This window comes from Pyrgilauda ruficollis, unplaced genomic scaffold (assembly GCF_017590135.1).
Source record: "Pyrgilauda ruficollis isolate IOZ18807 unplaced genomic scaffold, ASM1759013v1 scaffold120, whole genome shotgun sequence".
In the NCBI taxonomy this organism is placed as follows: domain Eukaryota; kingdom Metazoa; phylum Chordata; class Aves; order Passeriformes; family Passeridae; genus Pyrgilauda; species Pyrgilauda ruficollis.
Window position 1 is genome coordinate 550248 of NW_024510322.1, and position 24958 is coordinate 575205.

At 42.3% G+C, this 24958-nt stretch overlaps 1 protein-coding gene across 1 annotated transcript in view; it reads left to right on the forward strand.

Moving 5' to 3' along the window:
- Nucleotides 1-8753: 8753 nt before the first annotated feature.
- Nucleotides 8754-24958, forward strand: part of ADAMTS12 (ADAM metallopeptidase with thrombospondin type 1 motif 12) — a 142160-nt gene continuing 125955 nt past the window's right edge. Inside the window, exons 1-2 of the mRNA XM_041490214.1 lie at nt 8754-9126; nt 13615-13976. Of these exons, the coding sequence (XP_041346148.1) occupies nt 8754-9126; nt 13615-13976 (735 nt within the window). The remainder of the gene's footprint in view (nt 9127-13614; nt 13977-24958) is intronic.

Sequence of the window (24958 nt, forward strand, 5' to 3'; positions counted from 1 at the left end):
AGACGGGTCCGCGGGAGCTTTTACCCCAGAGGCTGACCGGCGGCGGCGGGCCGGTTGCTGGGGCAGCGGCAGGGTGCGGGCACGGCGCGGTGCCGGGGCTGTGCGGTGCCGGGGCTGCGCGGTGCCGGGGCTGCGCGGTGCCGGGGCTGTGCGGTGCCGGGGCTGCGCGGTGGCACGGCTGGCGCCGCTCGGCTCCGCGCCCGCTTTTATCCTCGCCGGCGGGGCGGGGCATGCGCGGTGGGCGCGGAGCTCTCCCCGGTGCTGAGCGCGACCGCCGCGCCCCCGCGCCCCGCTGCCCCCACGGCTGTTCCCGCGGATCGCCCCCGTCCCGTTCCGTCCCGAACCGTCCCGTTCCATCCCGTCCCGAACCGTTCCGTCCCGTCCCGTCCCGTCCCGTCCCGTCCCGTCCCGCACACCTGCCCGGGAACCGCTCGGGTGAATCAACCGGGCGCTCCCTCGGGCTCAGTGCGGCAATTGCCCGGCCAGAGGTGATGTACTCTTCCCCCCGCCGCTGTCAGGGTCCCTTCCCCTATATGATCGCCCATCTCCTGATGTGATCCCCACTCCCCCGATGTGCTCTCCTCTCCTCTCCTCTCCCCGATGTGATGCACCCAGTCCCGCTACGATTCCCCTCCCCGATGCGGTCCCCGTGGATCAGCTCTCACAGAACCCTTCCCCTCCTGCGTGGGGACAAGTTTTGGGGATGCCGCACCTTCGCCAAGCCGCAGGATGACCCGGGAACCACCCGCGCTTTCTCGCTTGAGAAACCTCGGCACCGGGCCGGACCGCGCCTCCCCTGAATGACCGCACTCCGGACAGGGACCCACGAACGCCCCCCCTGCTTTTGGGACTTCAGGAGACGGTGTCTGTCCCTCATTTTAAAGCGAACGGCACGGACAGCGAAGCTGTAAATGCGGGCTGTCGCTGCAGCGCTCGGGCGAAGGCGGGAGCCGCAGCCGCCGCTTCCCCGGCGGCAGAGGAATCCCGCCCGCAGGGGGCCCCCCTGCCTTGCGCGGGGCCGAAAATCGCTTCCCACCAAGCCTGCCGCAGAAACAGACAGCAACCGACGGGAATAGGAACTCAGGTTTCCTTCTTCTGTTCCGCTTCTAAATAAATCAAGATCACTGCGCATTTTTAAAACCAAATAAATTCTGAATATACCTAAGTAAAGCACTGCGAATCAGCCATCTGGGGGAGATTTACGGAACATTTAACAAGTACGTTATTTTCCCATTGATTTATCTCACTGAACTTCCTGCAAAGACATAGTCTTGTGTGCTATTTGTTATCAGCAGTCCACTCATCACTTTGATTTGTATCTGCAGGGACCCTGTAAAAGTACGGGCCAGATGATGGTATGGCGGTGTTAAAGGCGAACAAGAGTAATTAGAAACTTTATACATCATTCATATTGCTTATAGTGAGGGTGCAATTTACTGGAATTAGCAATGCAAGGCTCTGGGAAGGTTTTGTCTGCAGATTACTTGGTATAATAAATAGCTTGGTGAAAAAGAGAACGATTTGGATCTTCAGAACACCGGCCACATCAGGCCTCAAAAAATGGGCTCCTGACATTTTTTCCTGTCATGGTTTAACCCCAGCCAGCAGTCAAACCCCTTGCAGTCACACATTCACTTACCCACCAGCAGAACTGGGCAGAGAATTGGAAGGGTAAAAGCTGGAAAACTCGAGGGTTGAGATGAAGACAGTTTAATAGGGAAAGCAGAAGCCACACTTGCAAGCAAAACAAAACAAGGAGTTAATTCATCACTTCCCATGGGCAGGCAGGAGTTCAGCGCCCATCACATCTAAGTGTCACTTGGGAAGACAAATGTCATCATGGGAAACATGATGACATTCCTCTTCTTCCCTCCACTTTATATCCTGAAGGTGATGTCACACGGTCTGGAATATGCCTCTGGTCAGTTGGGGTCACCTTTCCCGGCTGTGTCTCCTCCCGCTCTCCCAAGCCCCCCCAGCTTCCCCGCCAGCGTGGCAGTCTGAGGAGCAGAAAAGGCTTTGGCTCTGTGTAAGCTCTGCTCAGCAGTAACTAAAACATCTCTGTTATCATCACTGCGTTCAGCATAAAGCCAAAACATAGCTCCACACCAGCCCCTTTGAGGAAAATTAACTTCATCCCAACCAAATCCAGCACATCTTCACAATTTTTCCAAATTATGGATTTTTTTCCCTAGGTTTTCATACCTATTAATCACTGACTAGGGTTGCATCTGGGTGGCATTTTCAATACACAGCATTAAGATGCATCTCTCAACCTGCTGAATGGCAGCAGTTTTCCAAATTCTTTCAACCAGAGGAAATCATCCTTGCAGTGAAATTCAACGACCCCATTAGTCCCATCAGTGCTGCACAGTCGACTGTAAAACAGCACATGCAGAAGAGAAAGCCACTGATTCCTTAAAACCAGCAGAAGAACCATCATATAAACAAGCAATGTGAAAATGCTGAGTTTCAGCCAGACCTGCAGATGTTCTGTAAACAGTGCAGAGAGTGAGGTGTCTCCCAGCCCACAGCAGCAATGACTGCCTTAGCACTAGGGTCAGCACTTACCCAAAACCAAGGTTAGTAAAACATTTGAAATAAGCAAGTTCTTGTTCAATTTCCCCTCTCCACTTAGCCCTGCTACTATTATAGCCCCCAAAGAAAAAAACAATATGTAATCAAGACAGAGACTTGATAAATTATTAGTGAGGTTGATAGTACAGAAGTAGACTTTTTCTAGATTCAATTCTAACCTATTCTCATCATGTTGCTATCTTCACACCCAATTTTAAATATGTCACTGGAAAAATTGCAGCAAACATGTCTTGCATAGAATAATTTCTTCTACCATTTCTTCTGTTTGGCACATCTTGCTGATTATATTGCTGAGACTGAACAGTCATAATGATTCAGAAAGGGGAAGAGGAGGAAAATAATGTCCAACCTTATATTGCTTTTTCTGTTAGTCACCCAGAGAAGCAAAGGAGTGTGAAGTTTGGTACCTCCTGGGAACACCTGGTAGTGGATTTTGAACTCAGGTCTGCAAGTGTGAAATGATTGTCCAAGGTTTTTACTCATGTTTACACCCCAGAAAAATTCCTTTTTAGTCCTGGGTGGTTTTTCTTTTGTCATTCTTCATTTCGGAGACATTTTAGAGGTAGGTAAGGGAACTTGCAACACCTCGATTAATAATAAAAGAAGTATTTGCTGAATGATTTATTTAGCACACTGCCAGAACACTGCCATAGCTGAAAAAATGTTAAAAAAAGCCATCAGCTAGTTTCAAAAAGTATTGGAAAACTCATCAGATACAATCACAAGGACTGTTGTCCTGGAAGACACTGTTGTCTGCTTGTTCCCTATTCATTCCACCCATGCTGCCAAAGCTGTGTTGCAACTTTCCAGAGCCTTCTTTTTATCCAAGTGTCAATGTCTGTATTACTTACTCAAAATTTCTGAAAATTCTAATAAACTTGACAGGCAGAGGCTTCCATGATACACTCTGGCAATAACAGTGAAAAAATGGCAGATTTGTGTATTTTGTTAATCTCAAGCAAATCAGGCAGAGGCTCTTTTTTGCATATATGTAGTACTATGCTAAAATAATCCACAGGGCTGAGATTCCTAGTTTGCCTGCAGGCAGCATCAATCAGTACACTAGACTTAAAAAGGCTTTCAGTTCTTCAGACCACCAACAGAAACTGCCCACTGGTTTTGACTATATTGTGTCAGTGTCCTGCAGGTGTTTCTCAAATAGCATTAAAAAATGTTTTATTTTAATATGCCAAATAAACATTTGCTGAAATTGTAATTTTCCTACAATTTACCCCAAAGAATTCCTATAATTTTTCACTCCCTTTACAGACCTCATACATAAACAAAAGATTTATTATAATTACAACAGTGACTGAACCAGCTGTATGCTCCTCTGAAATATTTTGGCAAGAGAGATGGTGTTCTGTTTTCAATATGAAAGGCATTTTTGTAGCTTAAAGCAGATTTTAAAAATATTGAATGTATCACTAAATACAGAAAAATGGGACTATTTCTCAGGATATTTTTGTAGTAGTAAGAGATTTTAAATTTCTTTTTCATATTTGACACACAAAAAGCAAAAATTAGTAATAGTAAAGCTCTAGAACAGATTTTATTAAGAAGATTTACTAGTGTGTGTGTGGCTTAAATGGGCTTTACATTATTTAAATGTTGCATTCTTGCAATTGAATTCTGTTTAATGAATAACTCTTTTTATGGCATCCTGTCTCAAAATTCTGGATCAGGAGAAGGAAACTAGAAAACAGGAAAGGGATATTTCAAGTTTGCTTAGTTCTTCAGTTCTAATTTCTGGAACTGATATGGTCTCTTCTTTTTATGAGCTCAGGGCTACAATCTCATCCTTCTGACCAAATTCAGACAGTAACTGTTAACAGTTTCAGTTCCAGTTTCAACTGGGTTTTACAACTTCACCTTCTCCATCCTGAGAGTGAGCTTGGTGTGACTTGGTATGTGTCCACCATGGGAAGATTTTCATGGCAATTCTTCTCTTAAAGTATAGTAGGAAATGGATAAAGGCTTTCATTACAAAATCTCAGAAAACACAATGATCATACCACAATTCATGGACCACAGACATATCCTCCAGAAAGTATTATTTGGACACAGAAATAGGTTTCAGTAAAAACAGAACAGACCAAAACAAAACCCCTAAAAATACCCCAAAACCAAATAAATAACCTCCCAAAAACTTTGATTATGTTCATCATTCTCTCATAATTTACTTTCTAGGCAGACTACTGAGAATATATTTTCTGGGCACTAACTTTCTTAAAAAGGTAATTCAAACTGACCTGTTGCTGCAGAAACATGCTTTTATTTGGTCAATATGGATAGCATGACCAATTAGTTTATAAACTCACATGGTGCAAGCATGAAATTATAATTTTGTGAATTAGCTCAGTAGTCATAAAAGACAATCCATATTTGAAGACTGACTAAAAATCTGAGTGTGAGCATACAAAAAATTTCATGTTAAAGAATCAGTGACTACTTAGAGTTTGCTTCATTCTCTTGCTTAAATCTGCCCACAGACATACCAGAAGTAGAATGTCAGCAAATACTATTTTTTTTTTTTTTGCAAGAGTAACTTATGAAATTCCAAAAATCTGTAACAATTATAATGAAATGGGAGTTGAGAGATTCAACAGGATCTCTGGCTCAATCACCAACTGTTAGGTATTTTAAGAGGCTGCATCTCTAATGAGAAACTGGGAATAAGATTAAAGATTAAAAAAAAATATTCACAAACTTCTTTATAAATCTGGCAGAGAAATAATACATCAACAGTGGCAATTACCCAGCAAACTCCACAGGGTCCTTGGTATTCAGAGTCATTCCCTTTTAGTTCATCTCCCTGCCAACAGCCACAGCATCAGAGAATCACAGAATAGTCTAAGCCCACCACACCATGTGTGATCCATGTTGTTACCATTTCTAGTACAAGCAAACTGTTAAGCTGCCAGGATAGTTAGCAGTCAGGTCTGGACAGTGTTTCACCTTGGATGTGACAGACAAGGATGTGTTATACTCCAGAGGTATCTCCTCTCCCTGTCAACTGCAGAAGCAGAGCAAGTGTGTATTTTATAATTTTGTATCTTTAAATTTAAATTTTGAGCAGGAGACTCTCATTCCTAGTAAAGCAAAATTTCCTTGCATGTCTGTCTTTGCATGGACTTCATTTTGTAGCAATTCTTTTATGTCAAACAATATAATTTGTGTTTTAGTTCCTCACTGCTCAGAACTTCTGCTTTTCTGGCTCTGTAAACATTTCTACATACATATAAATTGCAATACATAAATTTCTTTTATGTCTGTCCTGGAAGTCTACTTAAATTTACAAGAGTTCAGTATTATTTCTGGTTTGTCAGTCCAGGATTGATTGTGTTTCATTGTGACCTTTCACTAAATGTACAGGCTTTTCTGAGTGGAGCTGCACCTACTGAACTGCAACAACTTTGTTGCCAGAAGAACACAGCTGATGTGGAGATATATTCTTTTTCTTTTCATAACTGAGGTTGAGTTAGCAAAAACAACTCACTTTCTTTCAAAAGAAACCTCCAAAACCTCAGGTTATGCTTCTTTGGAACAGGAAACCACTGGGAAGACACAGTGTCATAAATTCTGTTCACTTAAAATGGCCTTAGTACGTACTCACATGAGGTGAGTGCTTTCTACTTGTGCCATTGCTTCACATCTTGACGGTTTTTAGCTGGGATAGATGTAGTTTTCTCCTTAGCAGCTGGTACGGTGCTGTGTTTTGGACACTGTGTCAGCTACAGCAACAGCATCCCTGAAGCAGGAACCCTACTGTCCTCCGGGGTATTTTCTGACACTACACCCAGTGAATCATTTTTTTCTGTGTATGTGCATGCTGGCATAAAGCCCAGAAAATTATGGATGTCTCAGACCAGATTCCCACAGCTCCTTCTCCACTCTGTATGACTTTTCGATTACAAATTTTTGTCATTAAAAAAATATAAAAAATCAAATAAAAACAAAACTCATTCCCACAAACTCTCTTGAGCTTTTAGTTCTCCACCACTTCCAGGGTTGGGCAGAATTACAGGCAACAGGAATTAAGTTTTTCTGCTGAGGAAGAAACCAAGATGGAATCCTGCAGGAAATACTAGTTGCTTCCCATCCGATTCACCTAGCAGTGAACACATAGCTAAAGAGATGACTGAAAATGGAAGCAAATAGTTAAATGTCTCTCACAGAATGGTTATTTTTCTGATGGTTATTTTATCTGATGTTAAACCAGTATTTTGTAAACATATGCCCATCCCTTGAACTGTCATACCTTCTTTCCACTGCTCCTAGCCTGCTGTCCTCATTTTACAGTACTTTTCCTTTTTATTTCATTTGGTGGAGATACTTCCTTATTCGCCAACTGAATTATTTTAAAATATAAATGTCAAATTGTGTGGCTTTTTCTATGCAACAACTGTCAAGTGTTTTTTAGATGTTAAATATAATATATATAATATCAATTTCAGGTCACACTTAGCTTTAAATTAATTTCAGGCAAGTAATGATAAAGAGCTAAGCCTCATGCTCAGTCTCATAAAATAGCCTCATGCCCCCTGTGTGACTAGACTAAGAATCATAATGGCAAGAACACCAGAAAACTTGTCACTGTAACAGATGAGATAATATTATTTGTGTGCAGAATATATGGACAGACATATTGAAATAAATACTTGCAATTAACAAATCTTCTCTTAGCAAGTACTGTTGGGTATCAAATAAACCATATCAGATATCAAATATTCCTTTTGCATGGTCTGTGTCCTTCCACTAATTAGAAGAGAGCACATGATGATTCCTAAATCAATTATCACTCATATAAATATGTCCATTTCCAGAGTTACCTGTCTGAGTTCTGGGGGTAGTCACACTTTTTACTGGTTTAGAAAACCTTTTTTTGCATTTTTGTGCTCTGGAGTCTGGAGTTCACAGTTCTTACAGCTAAGGCAGTTGAACTGCGGCAGCCATTCATCTTGGGAAAACTGAGCAGAGAAACAAGCATAATTAAGCACAGATTGCTATGAAAGTATACAGGAAGTCCGTGGTGGAGTCAACTTTAATCAGGAGGCCATCAAAGCAGATGAGGAACCCAGCCCAGGTCAAAAGCATGGGATAGCACCAAAGTGTGCACCCACCCGTCGATCCTTGGCCCAGCAGTAACCATAGCAGATGCTAGATGAAGAGGAGACTTGGCAGAGAGCACATGGCATGCACTTAAAAAAGTAGATGCCAAGGTTATTTAGGCATTTTTTGTTGATAGGGAGGACATTCAGAATAACCCCAATGTGCCAGTACACTGCTAAACACAGAACAGTCTCAGCACCCTGATGAGTCTTAACCTGCTTCAGGGGAGGTTTAGGCTAGATATTAGGAAGAATTTTTTCACAAAGTAGGATGATTAGACTTTGGCATGAACTGCCCAGGGAAGTGGTCAAGTCGGCATCCCTGGAGGTGTTTAAGGAAGCACTGGATGTGGCTTTTCCTACCATGGTCTAGTTGACATTTTGATATTCAGACCGCAGGTTCGACTCAATGTTCACAGGTCTTTTCCAGCCTGACTGACTCTGTGATTCTGTCAGGCAGCCTGGAAACTGGGCTCTGGCTGCTGGGCCCCGAGGGGCCATGGGCTACGGGATCCTTCAGCCGGGGAAGCCCCCGCATCCCCTCCCGCCGCATCAGAACGTGCTGGACAACGGGTCAAACTCCCGCGTAACTCCAACACTTTCTCCCGCGGCGGGGGAACCTCTGCCAGGGCCTGTGCGGGGCTGCGAGGCGCCCTGCCCCGGTCCCTCGGGGGAGACCACCGAGGGAGAGGATGCTGTCTTGTGCTCGGCCCTCCCCGAGGGCTGCCGGGGCGAACGCCCCGCTTCGGCCGCGGTGGAGGGCGGAGAGGGGCGGCAGTCCCCGTTGGCGGCCTCGCCTCTCCTCCCTCCCCGCGGGCCCGGCCCGGTTCGTCCCGCCGCGTTAACCCCGGCGGCTCCGAGGCGGGGGCTCCCGGGCGCTGCTCCCTCCCCACAGCCCTCCTTCCTCCGCCGGCAGAAACCAGACACCGGGACGGCCCCGCGCAGCCCTTGTGCGGAGCGGCGCCTGTGTCCGGCGGCGCCGGGAGCGGCCCGGCCATGCCGCGGCCCCGGTAGGCGCCCCGCTCGCAGCTCCCCGCCCGCACCATGCCATGTGTGCCGCGGAGCCGGGCGGCACGCGTGCTCTCCCTCTGGCTCCTCGTCCTCCACACCCAAGCGCCCTGCCTGGGCAGGGCCCCGCCGGCCGGCAGCTCCCCGTTCCCCGACGGCGGGCAAGGTCAGTGGCGGCGGGCGGGCGGGACGGGGCGCGGCGGGGAGCGGGTTCCGCCGAGGGTGCGCTGCCAGCCGGAGCAGCGCGGCTCCGGGGCGCTGCTCGGGCGGGAGGGGCGGCCAGCCGGGCTGTGTCGGGCCCCGGAGCTGCCCGGGCGCCCTCCCAGCGCTGCCCTCAGCGCTGCCGGGACGCGCGGCTCCGCGCCCGGGGCACAGCGCTCTGGCCGCGCCTTCCTGCGGCAGTCATCGAGTTTGGCTGTGTGGCGATGAAGGTGTTGCTAAACCCTGCCAGTTGCAGATTTTCCCCGTCTAGAGGCAGCTCTCTAAATGCCAGGGTCGTTTTGTGCTACTACACCGAAGAAGTTTACTGTCCTGATTGTTTATTTATTTTTAAATAAGCGATCGCTTCTGTACCAAAGCAGCAGGCGCTGCAGAAGGATTGGTTTTATCGGGGTTCAAAACCCGCTGTGAGTTTCTCACATTCAGTGAGGATGGTAAATTACAAGTCGGACTTCAGCTGCGGGAGGGGTTTCTTTGAGGCTGGCCTCACAGTTGGGTTATTTTCTCCCACTTTTGGAGTGGGGAGTGCAACTCAGGAATTTGATTTTTTATTTTAGTTTTTGCCTGTTTAAGAAAAATCATAGCTCCCAAGAGAGAAAAATTATGAGTAGTTGGAAGACTCTGCCTGGCAGTAGAAGACCCAAAAGTATATGAGGAAATTTTGCTTCCTGATGTAATCGACAGCTGTGGGACTTTTAGGAGAGTTTGAACACAAAAGAGAAAGTCTTCTGTATCTGTCAGAGAGTGTGGAAAGGAGAGGTGTTTAAATAAGGTGCCTGAAAAGTGTTTCGATAAGGTGCCTGAAAAGTGAATTTTTAAGTATCATAAAGTTGGTTCCTGTTGGATTAATTGAAAGTGGATACTAGTAATAATTACATCCCCATGACTCTACATGGGACAGAACATGGATGCGTTAGCATGTAGGAGCTGTTTAATTGCTGTTTAATTTAATGTGGAAATGAATGTAGAAGTAATTTAACTTTCTAGGCATGGAAAACAGTCTTTTCCAAGAATTTGCAAATAGCATTGAGTAAAGGGGCAGTTAAAATGTGGCTAATTCTTTACACAGGAAGGTTTCTTGCAGCATGAGGTGTGGACTGAAATTTGTATGTGATAGAGCTGAAGTGTTCTGCTCTCTTCACATCCATAAGTGTGAGAGATGGGACAGTTGGGGATGCCCTTGCTGAGTGCTGAAGGCCTGCTCTCTGCCGTGGGGCTTTGGAGCTTGCTGTGTTTCCTGGGTATGATGCTTCCTCACAAAATGAGCTACACTATTTCCTATCCCAGAGAATGGTTTGAAAAGAAGCCAGAGGGTCTGAGCGGCACATGTACACAAACTACAAAGATGGAGATGAAACAATGGCAAATGATGATGTGTCACATTTTGAAGGAATTTTATCAGGGAACATGTTATGTATTTAAAGTAAATTGTGGTTTTCCTGTCATGTGTGACAGATCATGTACATTTTTCTCTTTATCCTAGTTTATTCACTTTGTGTGCAGCAATTCTTTATAAGGCAGTTTTCTCTGCCATGTGTGGCAAATTTGAATCCACAGAGGAGCAGAACACACAGGAGTGGTTTTGAATATTATCACATGTTTTTAATGATGTGGAATTAGAAAGGTCTGCAGGGAAGATTTCTCTGGCAACTTGTAGAGTACTTTGGCTCTTCAAAACGTCATGACTCGAATGTGTGCTGCTCGTTGCCATGTTTCAAACTCACTTACAGCACCAGTGCAAGTCAGCATACCCAGGCTGTAGTTCTGGAAAGACAAAGCATTCTCTGGAGCTGCACAGTCACCTTTCCTGGACTGTAAATCCTGAGCAGTGTCCACACAACAGGCGGGACTCCTCTGGAGTGGAGAGTATGCTGGGTTTCCAAGGGAGATGCTGTGACATGCCAGTGCCACAGCTTGTCAGTGGCATTTGTTCTCTCCATTTATGTTTGCTGCTGCAAAGTTTTATGGAAACTTGTGGTGTTTTAATAGGAATTCATGTTACTATGTGAAATTAGAGGCATTCGGTATTGAAGGATGCAGCCCTTAATTTTGAGCAGTCTGGGTTGCATGAATTTTGTTCTTGTTCCCTAGAAGGGCAGAAAGGGATCACCAAAATTGTACCTCCTGTCTGTTTTACACTTGTCCTGGGCTGACTATATGATGCTTTTATCCCCAGTCGTCTGTTCTGTTTCTTCTCCAGGCAGAAACTATGCTGTCTTAGGCTTAGTGTGGAGCTCAGTACATTTTTCTGTTGTAGTTAGGACTGCCTTTTACCCAGCAGTCTAGGCAAAACTGTACTGATAGTGATTACTTGCAGAAATATCATTACCCTCATCCTGTTAGACTTTTGTGTTGTAATCTTATTCCCTCTGATCTTTTGAAAGCTTTTTAATAATTCATTTATGCAGTTGTATTACAGTACATTATTATTGCAGCATAATTCCCCTCTCAGTGATTAAACAAGTATTTAATGCGCGGATGGAAAAAGTTCAGTTTCTCTGCTTTGATAATCCAATGCTTCTGCATTATTTCACATCTTACTGATGCTGATAGCCTACTTTTCTTTAACTTCTATACAGTAAGTGATGCTATAGTGATGAAGTAAAAAACGTCCTTGCATAGTTTTAAATCCAAAACCACAAGTCTTTGGTCTTCCATGGAGTTCAACAGTTAAGCCACAACAAATTAGGTTCAAGACATCAGGCAGAGGCAAATTGCACAGTGACAGCAAATGAGTAAGTTTTCCTCCAGGCATTTAATTTGATTATTTAATGAGTTGTGCTGATAACCATAGAAATGGGGGCCTGGTCTTCTAGCATTCTGTGTTGCAGCATTCTTAGCTGCAGCATTCTTGGCTGCAGATGTTAAACTGTGAGACTTCTCGGAAGCATAGGGCTAGCAAAGCCCTATGAAAGTCCCATATCTGGGAAGTCCCACATCCCAATATGGGATGTGGGACTTCCGAGAAGTCTCACAGTTTAACATCTGCAGCTAAGCTGTATTTTTGGGTGTTTCTTATCTCTTCTACCTGCCTTTTTTTTTTTTCTTTTCTGCTTCACTGTAGAGTGTGAGGAGGCTTGGGTTAGCTTCAGCTCTGAATTATCAGGCGTCCAGCACCTTTTGTGCTGTCCACAGGCTGTGCAAAGTGCAGGCATGAAGGTGTGCACTGAGTTTCCAGTGTCTCAGTCCCCTTTTGTGGACAAGGGCAGATGTTTCTCAGAACCTGTGGTGTCCAGGTATTGTCCATGTTGTCAAGACCTGGCTCTGTGAAGGTCCAAAACCCCACTGCAGTGGCTTGTCCTGCGGAAGCTCTAAGTCCACTGCAGGCTTGTGTACAAAGAAATCTGTTGTGTAAGAGAATAAGCTTGCTTCTGAAGTAAAGGTGCTGCTGAAACTAGGCCAGATTTCTGGTGTAGTTCTATATGTGCTGGGAGACCGGGAGTTTTTTGTGTTTTGTTTTGCTTTCCTTTCAATTGGAAGTGTTTCAGTGCGTGTGTCTCAGGGGTCCATGGCCTGAGGAAACTCAAGCAGCCACGTCTTAAACTGCAGCTAATGAGGACAGCTGAGATGTGCTCCTTCCAGAAGGGGATGAATCCAGACAGCTGCCTGCTTAGGCAGGATTTTTCCTCTGTGACTTTGATGGTATAGGCAATGGAGGGAAAAGTGCTTCTAAAAGGGTTGTCTAACTAGACCTAGCCTGGAAGCAGCTGGAACAGGCTAATTGCTTTGTTAAGCAGCTTAGTTAATGAATGGGATGTAGTCACTTCATGTGTGAGTGGCTGGGACTTTGGGAATGAAGAGCAACTCTGGGTAAGGAGGAACTGGATTAATGCATGTCATCATAACTTCTTTTAATTAAATGTATTCAGACTGTCATTTCTTGGGTAGAATTCAAGTATCCCAGCAGATCTGGCCCTTAGGGTATGAGTTCTTATGGATTGTGTTTTACATGGATTTGTGTTATTTGCATGGGGCTTTTGTGTTTCCCAGTAATTTGAAAAAATAAAATTGGTTATAGTTGGTGTTTCTTCTGTGTATGCTTCCCCTGTTGCAGCAGGGGACAACAATGTCAATAATGCTCTCTTCCCCTGCTAGATTCTGACAAGTGATAAGATTTCCAATCTTACCCTGCTTGGAATGCCTTATACGACAGAGCACTTCATTCTCTTCAAACCCTTTGAAATTCTGAAGCTGCAGCTGCAGCAGCTGCTAAAGCTGGTGCGACTGAGATGCTGTTACTACAGATAATCAATTTGTGCTCTCTTCACCTTTGTGTATTTGCAAGGCTCTGTGTCCAATTTCAGGTGGTCAGTTTTTTGGGTGTGTGAAGATCACACTCCTAGATCAGAGTACCACGTGCTGGAGACCTAGGTCATGGAGGGTTCCCAGCCCTTGTGGGACTGGGAAATGAACGGTGTGCGGGACAGTCAGTCTTTTATATGAATAGTGACAAAATGTTTGAAAATAAGAATGTTTAGCTTCTAAACTGAGTGTTACAATGGAAGAATAGAAAGTCCAGATGAGGAATGTACTCCATGGTAGTCTCTGCACTGCCTGTCAACAGGATGCTGTGGTAAATTGCTCTCACTTTTGATTTTTCCTTTAAATTATGTGAGATCTGAACAGGCTAGCACTCACTCTAGTTTTGTTTCTTTTTTTTTTTTTCCCTTTCTCTCAGAGCAATTTTTGAAGACAGTGCCAGAATACCATGTGGTTCATCCGGCAAGAGTAGATGCAAGTGGGCATTTTCTTTCTTTTGATCTACACCATCACATCTCAAGTCTGAGGAAGAAGAGACATCTCGGAAAAAGTGAAAATGTGGTATATTACAAAATCAATCACAAGGAGAAAGATCTATTTTTTAACTTGACTATCCACATGGGATTTCTTTCCCATAACTACATAGTAGAAAGGAGACGTGGCAACCACACCAGAGCAAAGATTTCAGCTCACTCAGGAGTTCCTTGCCACTTCCTTGGCACAGCATGGCAGCCTGGCTCCGGCAGTGGGACAGCAGCGATCAGCACTTGCAGTGGCCTGGTAAGTGGTCTGATCTTTACCGGGGTTCTGGGCTATTTCTGGTGTCATTAGAGCTGAGCTGGTACGAATATGTCTGCTGAGAAACTGGATGAGCCAGTCTGATGCCTTACTAACTTAGAAAGAATGTTTAATTCTATGGATGGTGTTTGGGTTTTTTGAAGAATCAGAAAGTCAAAAGATGATGCTGAGACCCCTTGGCATTTATTTTTAGCTAGATTTTTTCTTTTTTTTTTTTGGTGATCTGGACTGAAGGTTTCTGTCAGTCTCATAGGTTGAAGCCATCCAAATATCGAGTCATTGCTTTGATTCCATTAGCACTTGGATTGCCTTAACAATGCATCTGTATATGAGCTTCTGTTCTGTTTTCCTCTACAAGGAATGTAGCTCAAGTACGCTGAAATTGCTCTGTGAATCACACCCCCATGGATGATAGGTTGGGAAAATGCAATTGTTCCCTTATGAACTGCGCTGCAGTTTCAGATATAAATGATAGGTTAGATGCAACCTTAGCAGAGCTCTGAATTCAAGTGTTAACCACTGCTAGGCATCTCATGTCAAAGAGAGCTTCTAAGGCTGGAGCTTGAAGTCAAATATTTCTCAGTATCCCGTGGTTCACACTGAGACAAGGAGATGGACATCCTTTTCTTTTCCATGCTTTGTTTTTTTTTAATCACAGCCATAGCTTCAGTTTCTGTTTGTGCTAGAGCATGAGGCTGAGTATGCCTTTCTGGATGAGAAGAAGGAAAAACTGCCTGAGTGTGAAGGGGATGTAGCAAGGTGTGTAAAGTGGCACGTGTGGTGTGTGAGAGACAGAACCCAAAGGGTTTGTGGAATGTGTGGAGGTGATGGTGAAAGGCGTGCAGCGTGCATGTGCTCTCCTGCCTTGACTCCGCGTGCCTGGAGTGCCACATGGCAATGTTTGAGAGCCCCTGAAGCAGGGGACTGATGCCTCGTGTCCTGCACATCTCAAATCTGCAGCAGGCTGGGGACTGACGCTTCATTTCTGAGCCTGAACGCCAGGGTGAGTGAAGTGTGGAGTGTAACCTTTCCCTGCTAGCCTGTCAGTATCAAAGTGTGTTCCTTGCTGTTGAGCTGTGTGAAGCTTTCAGAAACTATGGAAATTCTTCTGGCAGTGTGCGAGAAACAGCATGAAGACAGTGCTTGTATATATGAAATAGGAAACTCTGGCGTTTTCGAAAGTGCTGATAACACATTTGGCATGTTTCCTGGAGAAACAAACCATTGCTTGAGGCCAGAAATTTCAGTCCCACAGGTATGAAGATTCAGGGATTTTATTTTCTGAGTTGCATTTCTGGTGGGGACCAACTTATCAAAATTTCTCCAAAACATGTTTCGGTTATACAGGGTCAGTAAATAGAAGGATATATGGTGATACAAGTAGTTCCTTTTGTTGTTTTGTGCTTTACCAGAATATCTTTGTTATTTTTCATTAGGATGAGAGGTTGAAAATGAGGTCTTCATTATATCTTTGTAAGTATTTAGTCTGCAACAAGAACTAAAAAAAATGCAAATGGCATTTTACATTCAGCCTGGTAATATCCTTTAAAGTTATCCTTCCATTTGTGTTACAAAGTTTTTTACTTTTATTTTCACTTGTAGGTTTTGAAAAAACACTTGTATCAGAAAAATCGCTATTGAGGTTTTGTGTTCCCATCCTGCCCCAAAATCAAACTTTGTAAATATATAATCACAAATTAATTCAGGTTGAATAAATGAATTTTGCCTCTGGATAAAAACATGATAGTTTTGATGTGGTGATTTTTGAAGTGCAGAAGTTGCTGCTCTGAAGAGGGTGCAGTAAGAGTTGGGTCTGTATCTTGATTCCCCTGAGTGCCACAAGCTGGAGAAAGGTAGTTTAGCTTGCCTTTCCCCAAAAGTTTTCCAAAAGATCTAGTGTCATATGAAAACATCTACTGATGAATAATTTTATCAGCAATGAGAAATAAAATCTGATTTTCATAATAAAAACATAACATTTCTGAAACTTTTTTTTGTTTGTGGTTGTCTCCACATTTCTGAGCTCTAGTGCTGATTTATTTTTATCCTGGTGATCCTCAGTTTTTTGCTTTTCAGCGTCAGGTCTATTTCTGTCTTTTTTTTTTCTTTCTGGGATGAGTTGTGTTTTTCTATTAAAAATGTTTTTTCCATTTACTTTTGTGAAGGAGGGGAGGAGAACGAAGGAAAACTGAGAATAAGTAAACACCATGAAATTAGAGAAACTTGCTTCAGATACTAAAGTAACCTGTGGAGTGAGGAGAAATGAATTGCTTATTTGCTGTCGTAAAACTGCTGGTATGCTCAAACCTTATAACCCAAGAGCTGGTGAAAACCAGTACCTTAGCTTTCAAATACTGGGAGCAGGAATGTTAGTGATGCTCCTTTCCTGATACTGTTTGGTCTTGACACTTTAGGTTCATCATCAAATTAAAACCTACTGTGCTTTTGTTGCTGAGGCATTTTTTAATAAGCTCAGTGAAGCACCAATTTACCATGGTAATGAAGGACAGGAAACTCCGTGATCCTTAAACTTCAAATTTTTGGCTTTCTTGGTAACTGGAGCTGGTAAAAAAAAAACCAAATTGGAAAATACTGATTTGATTAAATAAATATGTTTTATGGAATATCCTCTTGGCTGTCATTTTTAGTCCCAAGTGGTTGCATTATTATTTTTTTTATTTTGCCCAAGTGAATTGCTTAACAATATGTCCACCCCCATTTTACAAATGGTGACCTGAATTGGAGCAAAATAAAATCGTAAAGATGCCTGTGGGAGGGTGGTTCTAGTCCTCTTTGTGGAAAAACTTTTCATTTTGAGTCTGTTTGGTTTGTATTTGAGAACTTCTTAATTTCCAGGACAGTAGTGGTGTATAAGAACCAAAAAGAGATGTGTGCTGTAGATTTGTGTTTGTCATAAAAATCACTCACATAGTGCACTGAAAACAGAAAATCTAGAAATGTATTTTCATCTCCCTTTCATTTTCACTTTGAAATGTACTCATACTTCCCTTGGCATTACACAGGCATTGCTGATGTATTTTCTTATGTTCACAAAATGGCCTGCAAGGGAAATAACAGAATGATAGATGTGAGATATAAGGATGGGTGGCACAGTCATTGTGTTACATTATTCTTTTTTAAGAAAAAGTAACTATGTCTTTGTTTTCAGAAATATATAGGGGGAAAAAAAAAAAGATTCATAAAGGAATTTGGTCAGATTTGGGCATGGGGATACAGAGGATAATTATCAGAGATCTGGAGGAAATAAGATGTAATTTCCAAATCTATTTTTTCTTACACCTTGTGAAATCTTAGTTTCCTTTTCATGTTAAATAGGTCATGACCTTCTTGGCAGGTTGAAGAGCATGATGCTGTAATCTCTGTGTCTTCCTCGATGGGTCAGTTGCTTAGTAAAGTCTTTTGCACTTCTGGACCTTTTTGAATAATGCATGTCTTAACATGGGCAGAGTGGGACAGACCTCGCTGTTTATTTTGGGTCACACTTGGATGAGGGAATCCCGGAGGGGAAGTCACTACTAGAGCACAAGAAACATCAAACTGTGGCACTTGGCAGGGGAGCAGACATGAAATCACTTAGAGACAGGAAAATTTCCAAGATGAAGTAAAGGGAGAAATTTATTTGTTTTTATATCTTTGAGTGAGAATGATGTTTGGATTGGCTGTCATGGCAGACTATTTAGGGCACTCTTCTAATAATGCTTTGAGTTTTCCCAGTGCCTTTCCACAGAAGGCTACAATGAACTTTCCCAACATTAATTTCTTAATTATCAGTTGTGTGTGTGTGCTAGTCCTGAGAATCCCTTGTGTTGGAGTAGTGGTGTCAGCTTGTCCTCTCAGTAGGGCTGGGAGCGAGCAAAGCCCAGTGAAGTTGAATGAATACCCTAGGTTTATCTGCACCGAGTCCTACAGAGATGGGAAGTGAGTTTTCCTCTGATAGTCTATCCTCTTCATTAGGAACAAGGCCCTCTTTTATCTCTCAGTAACACAGACATTGTTTATAGTGTTTTTAGATGACAGAGCATCATTAAGGCTTTGTTTCCTTGACACTTGTTTACAGAGCAGAGCTGTCAATCAACAGTTGCTTCGGGGGTATGCATTTATCTTCAAAGGCAGTGCAAGCATTAGCATGGAAAAGGGAGGAGAGTGGAAGGACATGAGTATGGAAATCTGTGCACGTGTATCTGGCAAGGTCCTGGCCATACAGGGCCTGTGGGCAGATCGTGCTTTGGCTGTCTCCAGCTAGTCAGAGGGTTGCCTCTGTCCTGGCGGACATCACTGTTTTTAAGAAGTGCTGGGTGCCTTTGAAAAAATTTTTGAAAAGTTTCCCCCACCTCCGTTCTTCCCTCTGTGCTGAGCCACCGTCAGGACAGACCTTTGTGGACCTTTAATTGGTGGCTGTATGACTGTTTGTGTAGCAGATGGTAGGAGGTGCTCCAAGTGGGACCTCTCTGGGCACATCTTTGTCCTGACACCTGTGACAAGCTTGTCACTGAAGCTGAATGGTGACTGAATTCTGCTTGAGTGTAACAGTTCTCTGTTGCGTGATATCACCTTTGCATGAAGCCCAGAATGAGCTCTGGTACTCATCCAGTTCCACCTGTCTTCTCAGTGCAGCTTTTATCTTTTGAAGACTTGCATCAGTTTGGGGGAATTCAGCATAATCTCTGTTCTCCTGCTACATGCCAATAAGCTTTTCTAGTTAATGTGAGATGCTTTTTTTTATGTTGACCCACATGTTGCTGTCTTATGATCCATCCCAAGTTGAACAGTTCTGTGCAGGTATCGTAAAAGTATTTTAGTGATAGTGGGCTCTGTGACAGTGGTCTAGTACTGCTGTTTAGACTTTCCTCTCCTATAGATACAGAAAACTTCCTTCAACGTGTTGAACTTGGTATTTTCCCTAGATGAGGTTTGAGAATAAAAGAATCTTTAAAACAGTTTTATAATATTTGTTCTAAAGTAATGGAAGAATAAAATGTCTTGCTAAGCTTATAATACATATTTTTATCTGCTTCTGTATCTCCCAGCATTTGAGCTTGTTTGATTACTGACCATTTGTTTGTTAATCTGTTGTTAAATGTAGTTGCCAGGGTTTACCAAAGCTAAAGTACTACACAATTCACTCCTGTACCCAGAAAGATACCTGTGTCTTTTTGTTCACTTGTAGTACATGTGCAGCTAGTAGAATTGTTCTTCTTCCAATGGAAGTGTCTTTTGATTATTAAAAGTGGCAAAATATGTGGCAGTGAGAAGACAGTTAAGGAAAGGGAGCATGTCATGTCTTCCTCACTTGAACTTTTGACCACCTAAAACTGGATTCAGTGCTGATCCCTGACCTGTGGCTGGACACCTCCAGAACACATTTGGGCATGTGTGCTGTTTAGGTGTCTGTTTTAATTTTAAGAGTTGACTTGGAATGTATTCCTGCAGTGCTTCCTGAGATAGATGAATTCCATTCTGTGTACGAGGCTTCTAGGAGACAAAACCAGAAGTTCTTCAGTGCTCTCCTGCTCTTTTCTCATCTCTCCTTTCTTCCTCTGAGACAGTCTCTTGCTTCCTTCTTTGTCTTTCTCCTGAGGGATGGTACGGGGTGGGTCTTGCTTGTGTCTGGAAGTATGTCCATGTCTGCCTCTCTGCCAGTCATGTCTCCTTACTTTGGTGTCAGTGACATCTCCACCTCATCCTCTTTTGGTTTGTCTGGCAAGAGATAATCTGGTGGAAACAAAATGTAGGAATATGGTGTTTGGAGAGAGGCAGGAATGAAGTCAAGCTGCCAGCGTTTTCCTTGGGGATGGGAATTCCTCCATGGCTTGATACCATGGAGCTTCCACAATCTGATTATTGCAATTTGGCTTGTTCTGGCAATCCTAAAGAAGGAAGGAGCTGCCAGCTAGCCTGGTTGTATAGCTGCTGTACATCTCTTCTCACATGCAGTAGTATGGAAAATACTGCAAGTAGAAAAATATACACTGAAAGTAAATGCAGTTTTTGCTGTGCATCTGTTCTTTGTTGTGCTTGGTTTGCCTTGTTTCTCCATTATAGTAATAAATATCTGGGTATTCTCCTTGACTGACTAGTGTTATGGTTGTGTTGCATAGTTCTGGTTTTCTTTTGGAAGATGATTCAAAGGCAGGGTGTGTGGTGGTCTGTGGTGGTCTACCCCCATTCCCCAGTAGATTCATCATTCAAACTTTCATTAGTATTTGCTGCAGTACTTTAACACCCATCCATTTCTTTGTGTTTAAGCTTCAACTATCCATCTGCCAGCTCCCTTCCCCCAGTCTTTTGTCTGCAAAAATACTCTTAATTGACAGGTCAAATGAATCTCATCAGTGATCTCAATACATGAGAATCTGGCTGTGTCTGTGGCTCCTGCTTTTGGCCTTGTCACCTTTAACCAATATGAAGTTGTTAGACCAGAAACTGGGTCTAACTGGAGCTTTTATAACATTGTGTCACATTTTAGTGGAAGAGTCATTGATGGGGTAGGTTAAAAAAAGTATTAGTCTTTGTGGGCTGTTTTGGATGGAGTACTCAGATTTAGAATGCTCCTTTAAGATAATGATTTTTGAGAATATGAAAGAATGACTCTTATAAGGTAGTTTTAAGGAATCTTAAATCTTTTATTTATATATATATATATATATATCTGTATATTTGCTAATTATTTAGGAATAATGTTCATGTGCAGAGTTGTCAATCATCTTTCCAGTTTCCATGAGTCTTTTTAACCAATCTACCATGTCATGATTTCCTTACTTTGGTGTCTTTTTATAAAACTTTTATGTTTACTGAGGGAGACCTGTGAAATTCTGATTTCAGATTCAGGATGCAGAAGTAAAAAATATGCATAACATCTATTCTGCTTTGATTCTTAATAATGTAAGGTTTGTAAAATGGTCTGTTCTTTATTTCTTCTAGTATCTTCTATTATCTTTGGAATTTTTTGGCTCATTCTCTGCAAAAGAAGTGGAGGCATCAAAGCCATTAAGTTCTTAAGAATTTGGCAGGTAAAGGTGGGAACTTTTGATCAGTGAGATGATGGTCGTGCGCACTCAGCTTGGCCAGTGGCTCAGCACAGCTCTAGGTTGCCACTGAGTGAGCTGCCATGCTGCTCACGTCCCTGCTGATGGTGAGGAGCACTGGGAGCTCAGGAGAGATTGGAGGAAATTGCTCTGACTGGGAAGATGGAGCACATGTGAGAAGCAAATCTGTGGGAGACAAAGGCTTTGATAGCTCTGCTGTTCATATAACTTTTTTTCTTTACTCCATTTTCACAATAGCCTCTTCAGTTCTCTTTGTCAGAGAGGAACAGCTGCTGTCTCTGCACAGTGTCAGCATCAGAACTTGGTTATATTTGCACAAACATCACAAACATCACACACACACACAGAGGCAAATCTGTATTCATACATGTAGCTCTGTCACTGCAGAACAGCTGCACTGCAGATAAAACTCTAGGTTTCAGATCTGTTTGGTGTGCTGAGAAGGCTTCTGTACTGTTGTATGTATTGCTTGTTACCAACCTGTGGCCAAAAAATTTGTTGTGTTTGTTTTTTTTCCTCAAGAATCTGGTGCTTAACAATGTACTTGCTCAACTAATTTGTTAACTGCAACAGAATTTAAGTATTTAGTGATTTAGTCTGGGATATTTAGTTGCTTTATATACACAATGGCTCCAGGTGTGCTCTGGAGAAGGACAAGCATTAAAAATGAGTAAGTGGTCATGAAAAAGTTTGTGGTCTTGGTTAAACAGTGGCTTTGTTTATACTCATTCATGGTGTGTTCCAGTTCTCACAGCAAACAGCAGATTCCTAATAAACTGCTTGTAGATGCATGGAAAGCCCAAGAGTAGATCTAAATTAATTCTGGTTAGAACTCACAGTAAAGGCTAATGCAGACACAGCTTTGGGTTTCAAGATTCCTTTTTTCAAATTTCACTCCTCCCTCCCACCCCCTTTTGAAATGTATATATTAGAAACAAAGACAGTTTTAAATGAACAGCCAAACTTGAATATCTGCTTATTTTATGCAGTGTTAATTCTGTTTCCTTATCTAAACAGTCATTGACCAAATCTGGTCAAAACCATAAAAATGGAGACTGTGGATAGAGTGAGTGTCTGTTTTATCCAGCATCCTCTGTCCAGCAATGAAAAAGTAAATATCCGGATATGAGTAAGAGCATGGCAGTTGGCCATCTCCCTTTTGGTCATCCATGCTTCTGTTTTCAACTCAGATCAAATTTTTGGAGGAAAACCTATTGATATGTTAATATTTCACATATTATCTGGACAGCCCTTTACTCAGTGTTAGAAATATGAATCTTTACATATGAATGATAACAATTTAAAAATTTTTAGATGTATCTTCATTTGTTTTTCACTAGCTTTTTGTATCAGTTTCATTTGATGCTTCCTGGAGTTGTTGTCATGGAGGACACAGTCAAACACTAAGCTTAGTGTTTGGGATTATTTACTCAGTGACATAGTGTATTCCTAATTATTTTTTTGTTTCCTTGTAATTCCAGACACCTGACAGCTTTGTTGGACAGCTGTTAAGATTAGTTTATTATATAGTTCTATTTTTTTTCCTCATGAAAATAGCAGCTCAGGTTCTTTCTGCAAAGTCGCAGGTAGATCAGAGTCCATAGGCTGCTTTCCCCCCTTCACTGTACAGTGCTGTATCAATTTTCATGAATGTATTAATTACTTTTTCTTTTCTTTCTTGTCCAGCTGCACATTCTCAGTAGTTTTCTGACATTCATTGTTGTCCTTCGTCCTTACTTTAATAGCTTCTTAGAGTTTTCTAATATCCTGTATAGCAGATTGTAAACTAATTGTTAATCCAGATGGTAAGACAAGGAAATTGGTTGAAGGAGAAAAGCCATAGCCAAGAAGTTTCATTATTAATAAAAAACCCACAAAAACCATTAAGTTGCTTTTCCAAATGAATTAATATAAAATTGCTGAATTGCTAACTGTGAGATCTAATCTATAATTTCAACTGACTGTGTAGAAGATGGGTAAATTTGTAGACAATGAGGTATCTTGAATGGCAGGGGAGTAAATGGGTAAAATGAGCAAGTGGTGGAGAAGAACTCCAGCAAAGTGATGAGAAAGTAGCCTTTAACCCAAGACATCCCAAACTGGAAGGTTTCCAGAACATCTAGAGGTCAGTGATTGTGTCCTTTTGTCTTTGCTCTGTTCTTGCAGCCTTTCCATAAAAATCTGCTTGTGTCTGCTGATGAAGGCTCCTGAGTTGGAAGGATCTTTGTTTTAATTCTGTCTGGCCATTGCTGTGTTCTTATGGCACAGGGCTTACAGCAGGTGTTCACCAACCCAGAGTATTTTTGCCCTATCATCTGTATTTTAATACAGGTGCCTTTTCTTGAAAGTTGTGTGTGAAGTGGAAAGCAAGAATTGGTTGTTGTTGCTGCCACGAGGCATAAGAAATTCTTTTAAATACAGGTTCTTTCTGGCTTTATTTTCTGTATGGAGTCTGGATGTCCTTTTTTTGGATCTTCCTCAGTAGATCTTAATGTTTGTTAAATTGTTTTCGCCATGTCTGTAGACAACACCAATGTGTTTGAACTGCATTGCCTGCATGTTTTACAACAACAGCTGTTGTCTTTTTCCAAAGAACTTATAATCAAAAAGGGAAACTGTATTTCTTGTTACATCATATCAGTTTAGAGTGGCTGAGTACTTGCTGAGATTTTTTTTATGTATCTTTATATCATGTTGTTAAGTCACAGCTGGTGGCAGATGCTTATCAAGAAACAACAGGTGTGGTATAATCCTTTTTTCATCAAAATGCACAGCACAAGCTACTGCTGCTTCTTGGAAGCAGGATCACAGTCCCAGCTGTCAGAAAAAAAGGGATAAATTAGAAAAGTACAGGTTTTCTCCTTACACAGAGAACTGCATGTTTCTTATTTTATTGCTAGCTAAGCTACAGAGACAGCATGTCACTTGTTTATCAAATTAAGTGTTCTCTTTCAAATCAGGAAGTGGATTTCACTTGGCTTTGGAAAAGAGATCAAAAGTCTGAGAGTAGCAGCAGTTCAGGAGAAATTGCCAAGGAGTTTTATGAAGCTAAATGACCATTACTGCACCAGTGAAAGCAATCCAGCTCTAAGGAGGGAATGAAACAGGAATGAAACAGGAGAGTGTGAATTAGCTACGACTAACCACAAAGCCCCTGCCTGCAGTAGTAATCACTGCCTTCCAGGAAATCGGTAGCTGTCTATTCAAAGAATATAGAATTTAATATTAATATTTTTAAGATAAAATAGAAATACCATTAAATTCATTAAATGTCATGCCAGATCATCAGCTACAGTTATTTACCCAGGTGAGGTTTTAGGCTATTAAATTTATTTTGCACCAGTATTCGGAATTGCTTTAGAAAGGAGTATTATTCTCCAGCCCAGTTGTGTTATCTTTTTGGTCATTTTCTCATAATTAGGACACGTCATCTTCTGGCAAGGCTGCAGAGCAGCTTTTGGCATAGTCTCTCCATGTTATGGCTGTGAATGTTGCTTTATATGGTACTATTTCTAGTTAAGTTGATTATCATAACACTTCTCAATAAATGTGTTCTGTAAAGGACTGAATGACAGTTAGATATTTTAAAATATAAACAAACCAAGTTTGTTTATGTCAAGCTTCTTTTTGGAGACTGGAGCCAGCTGAACTGAGTTGCATTTTTTCATCTTTTACAAATGTTCTGTGTTTCCCCATTACTAAGAACTTCTGTTCTTTGAACTATAAAGTCCTATGATAAAAATGAATTGAAAGCCATTATTCATCCAGACAGTCCAGTGTGAAGCCTCAAGATGCAGAACATAGAGATGAAATGATGTACAAAGTCGGTAAGTGGGTAAATGGTGTGCTAATTAGAAGCTCAAATAAGAAGAACATATTAAGCATAATAGCTGAAAT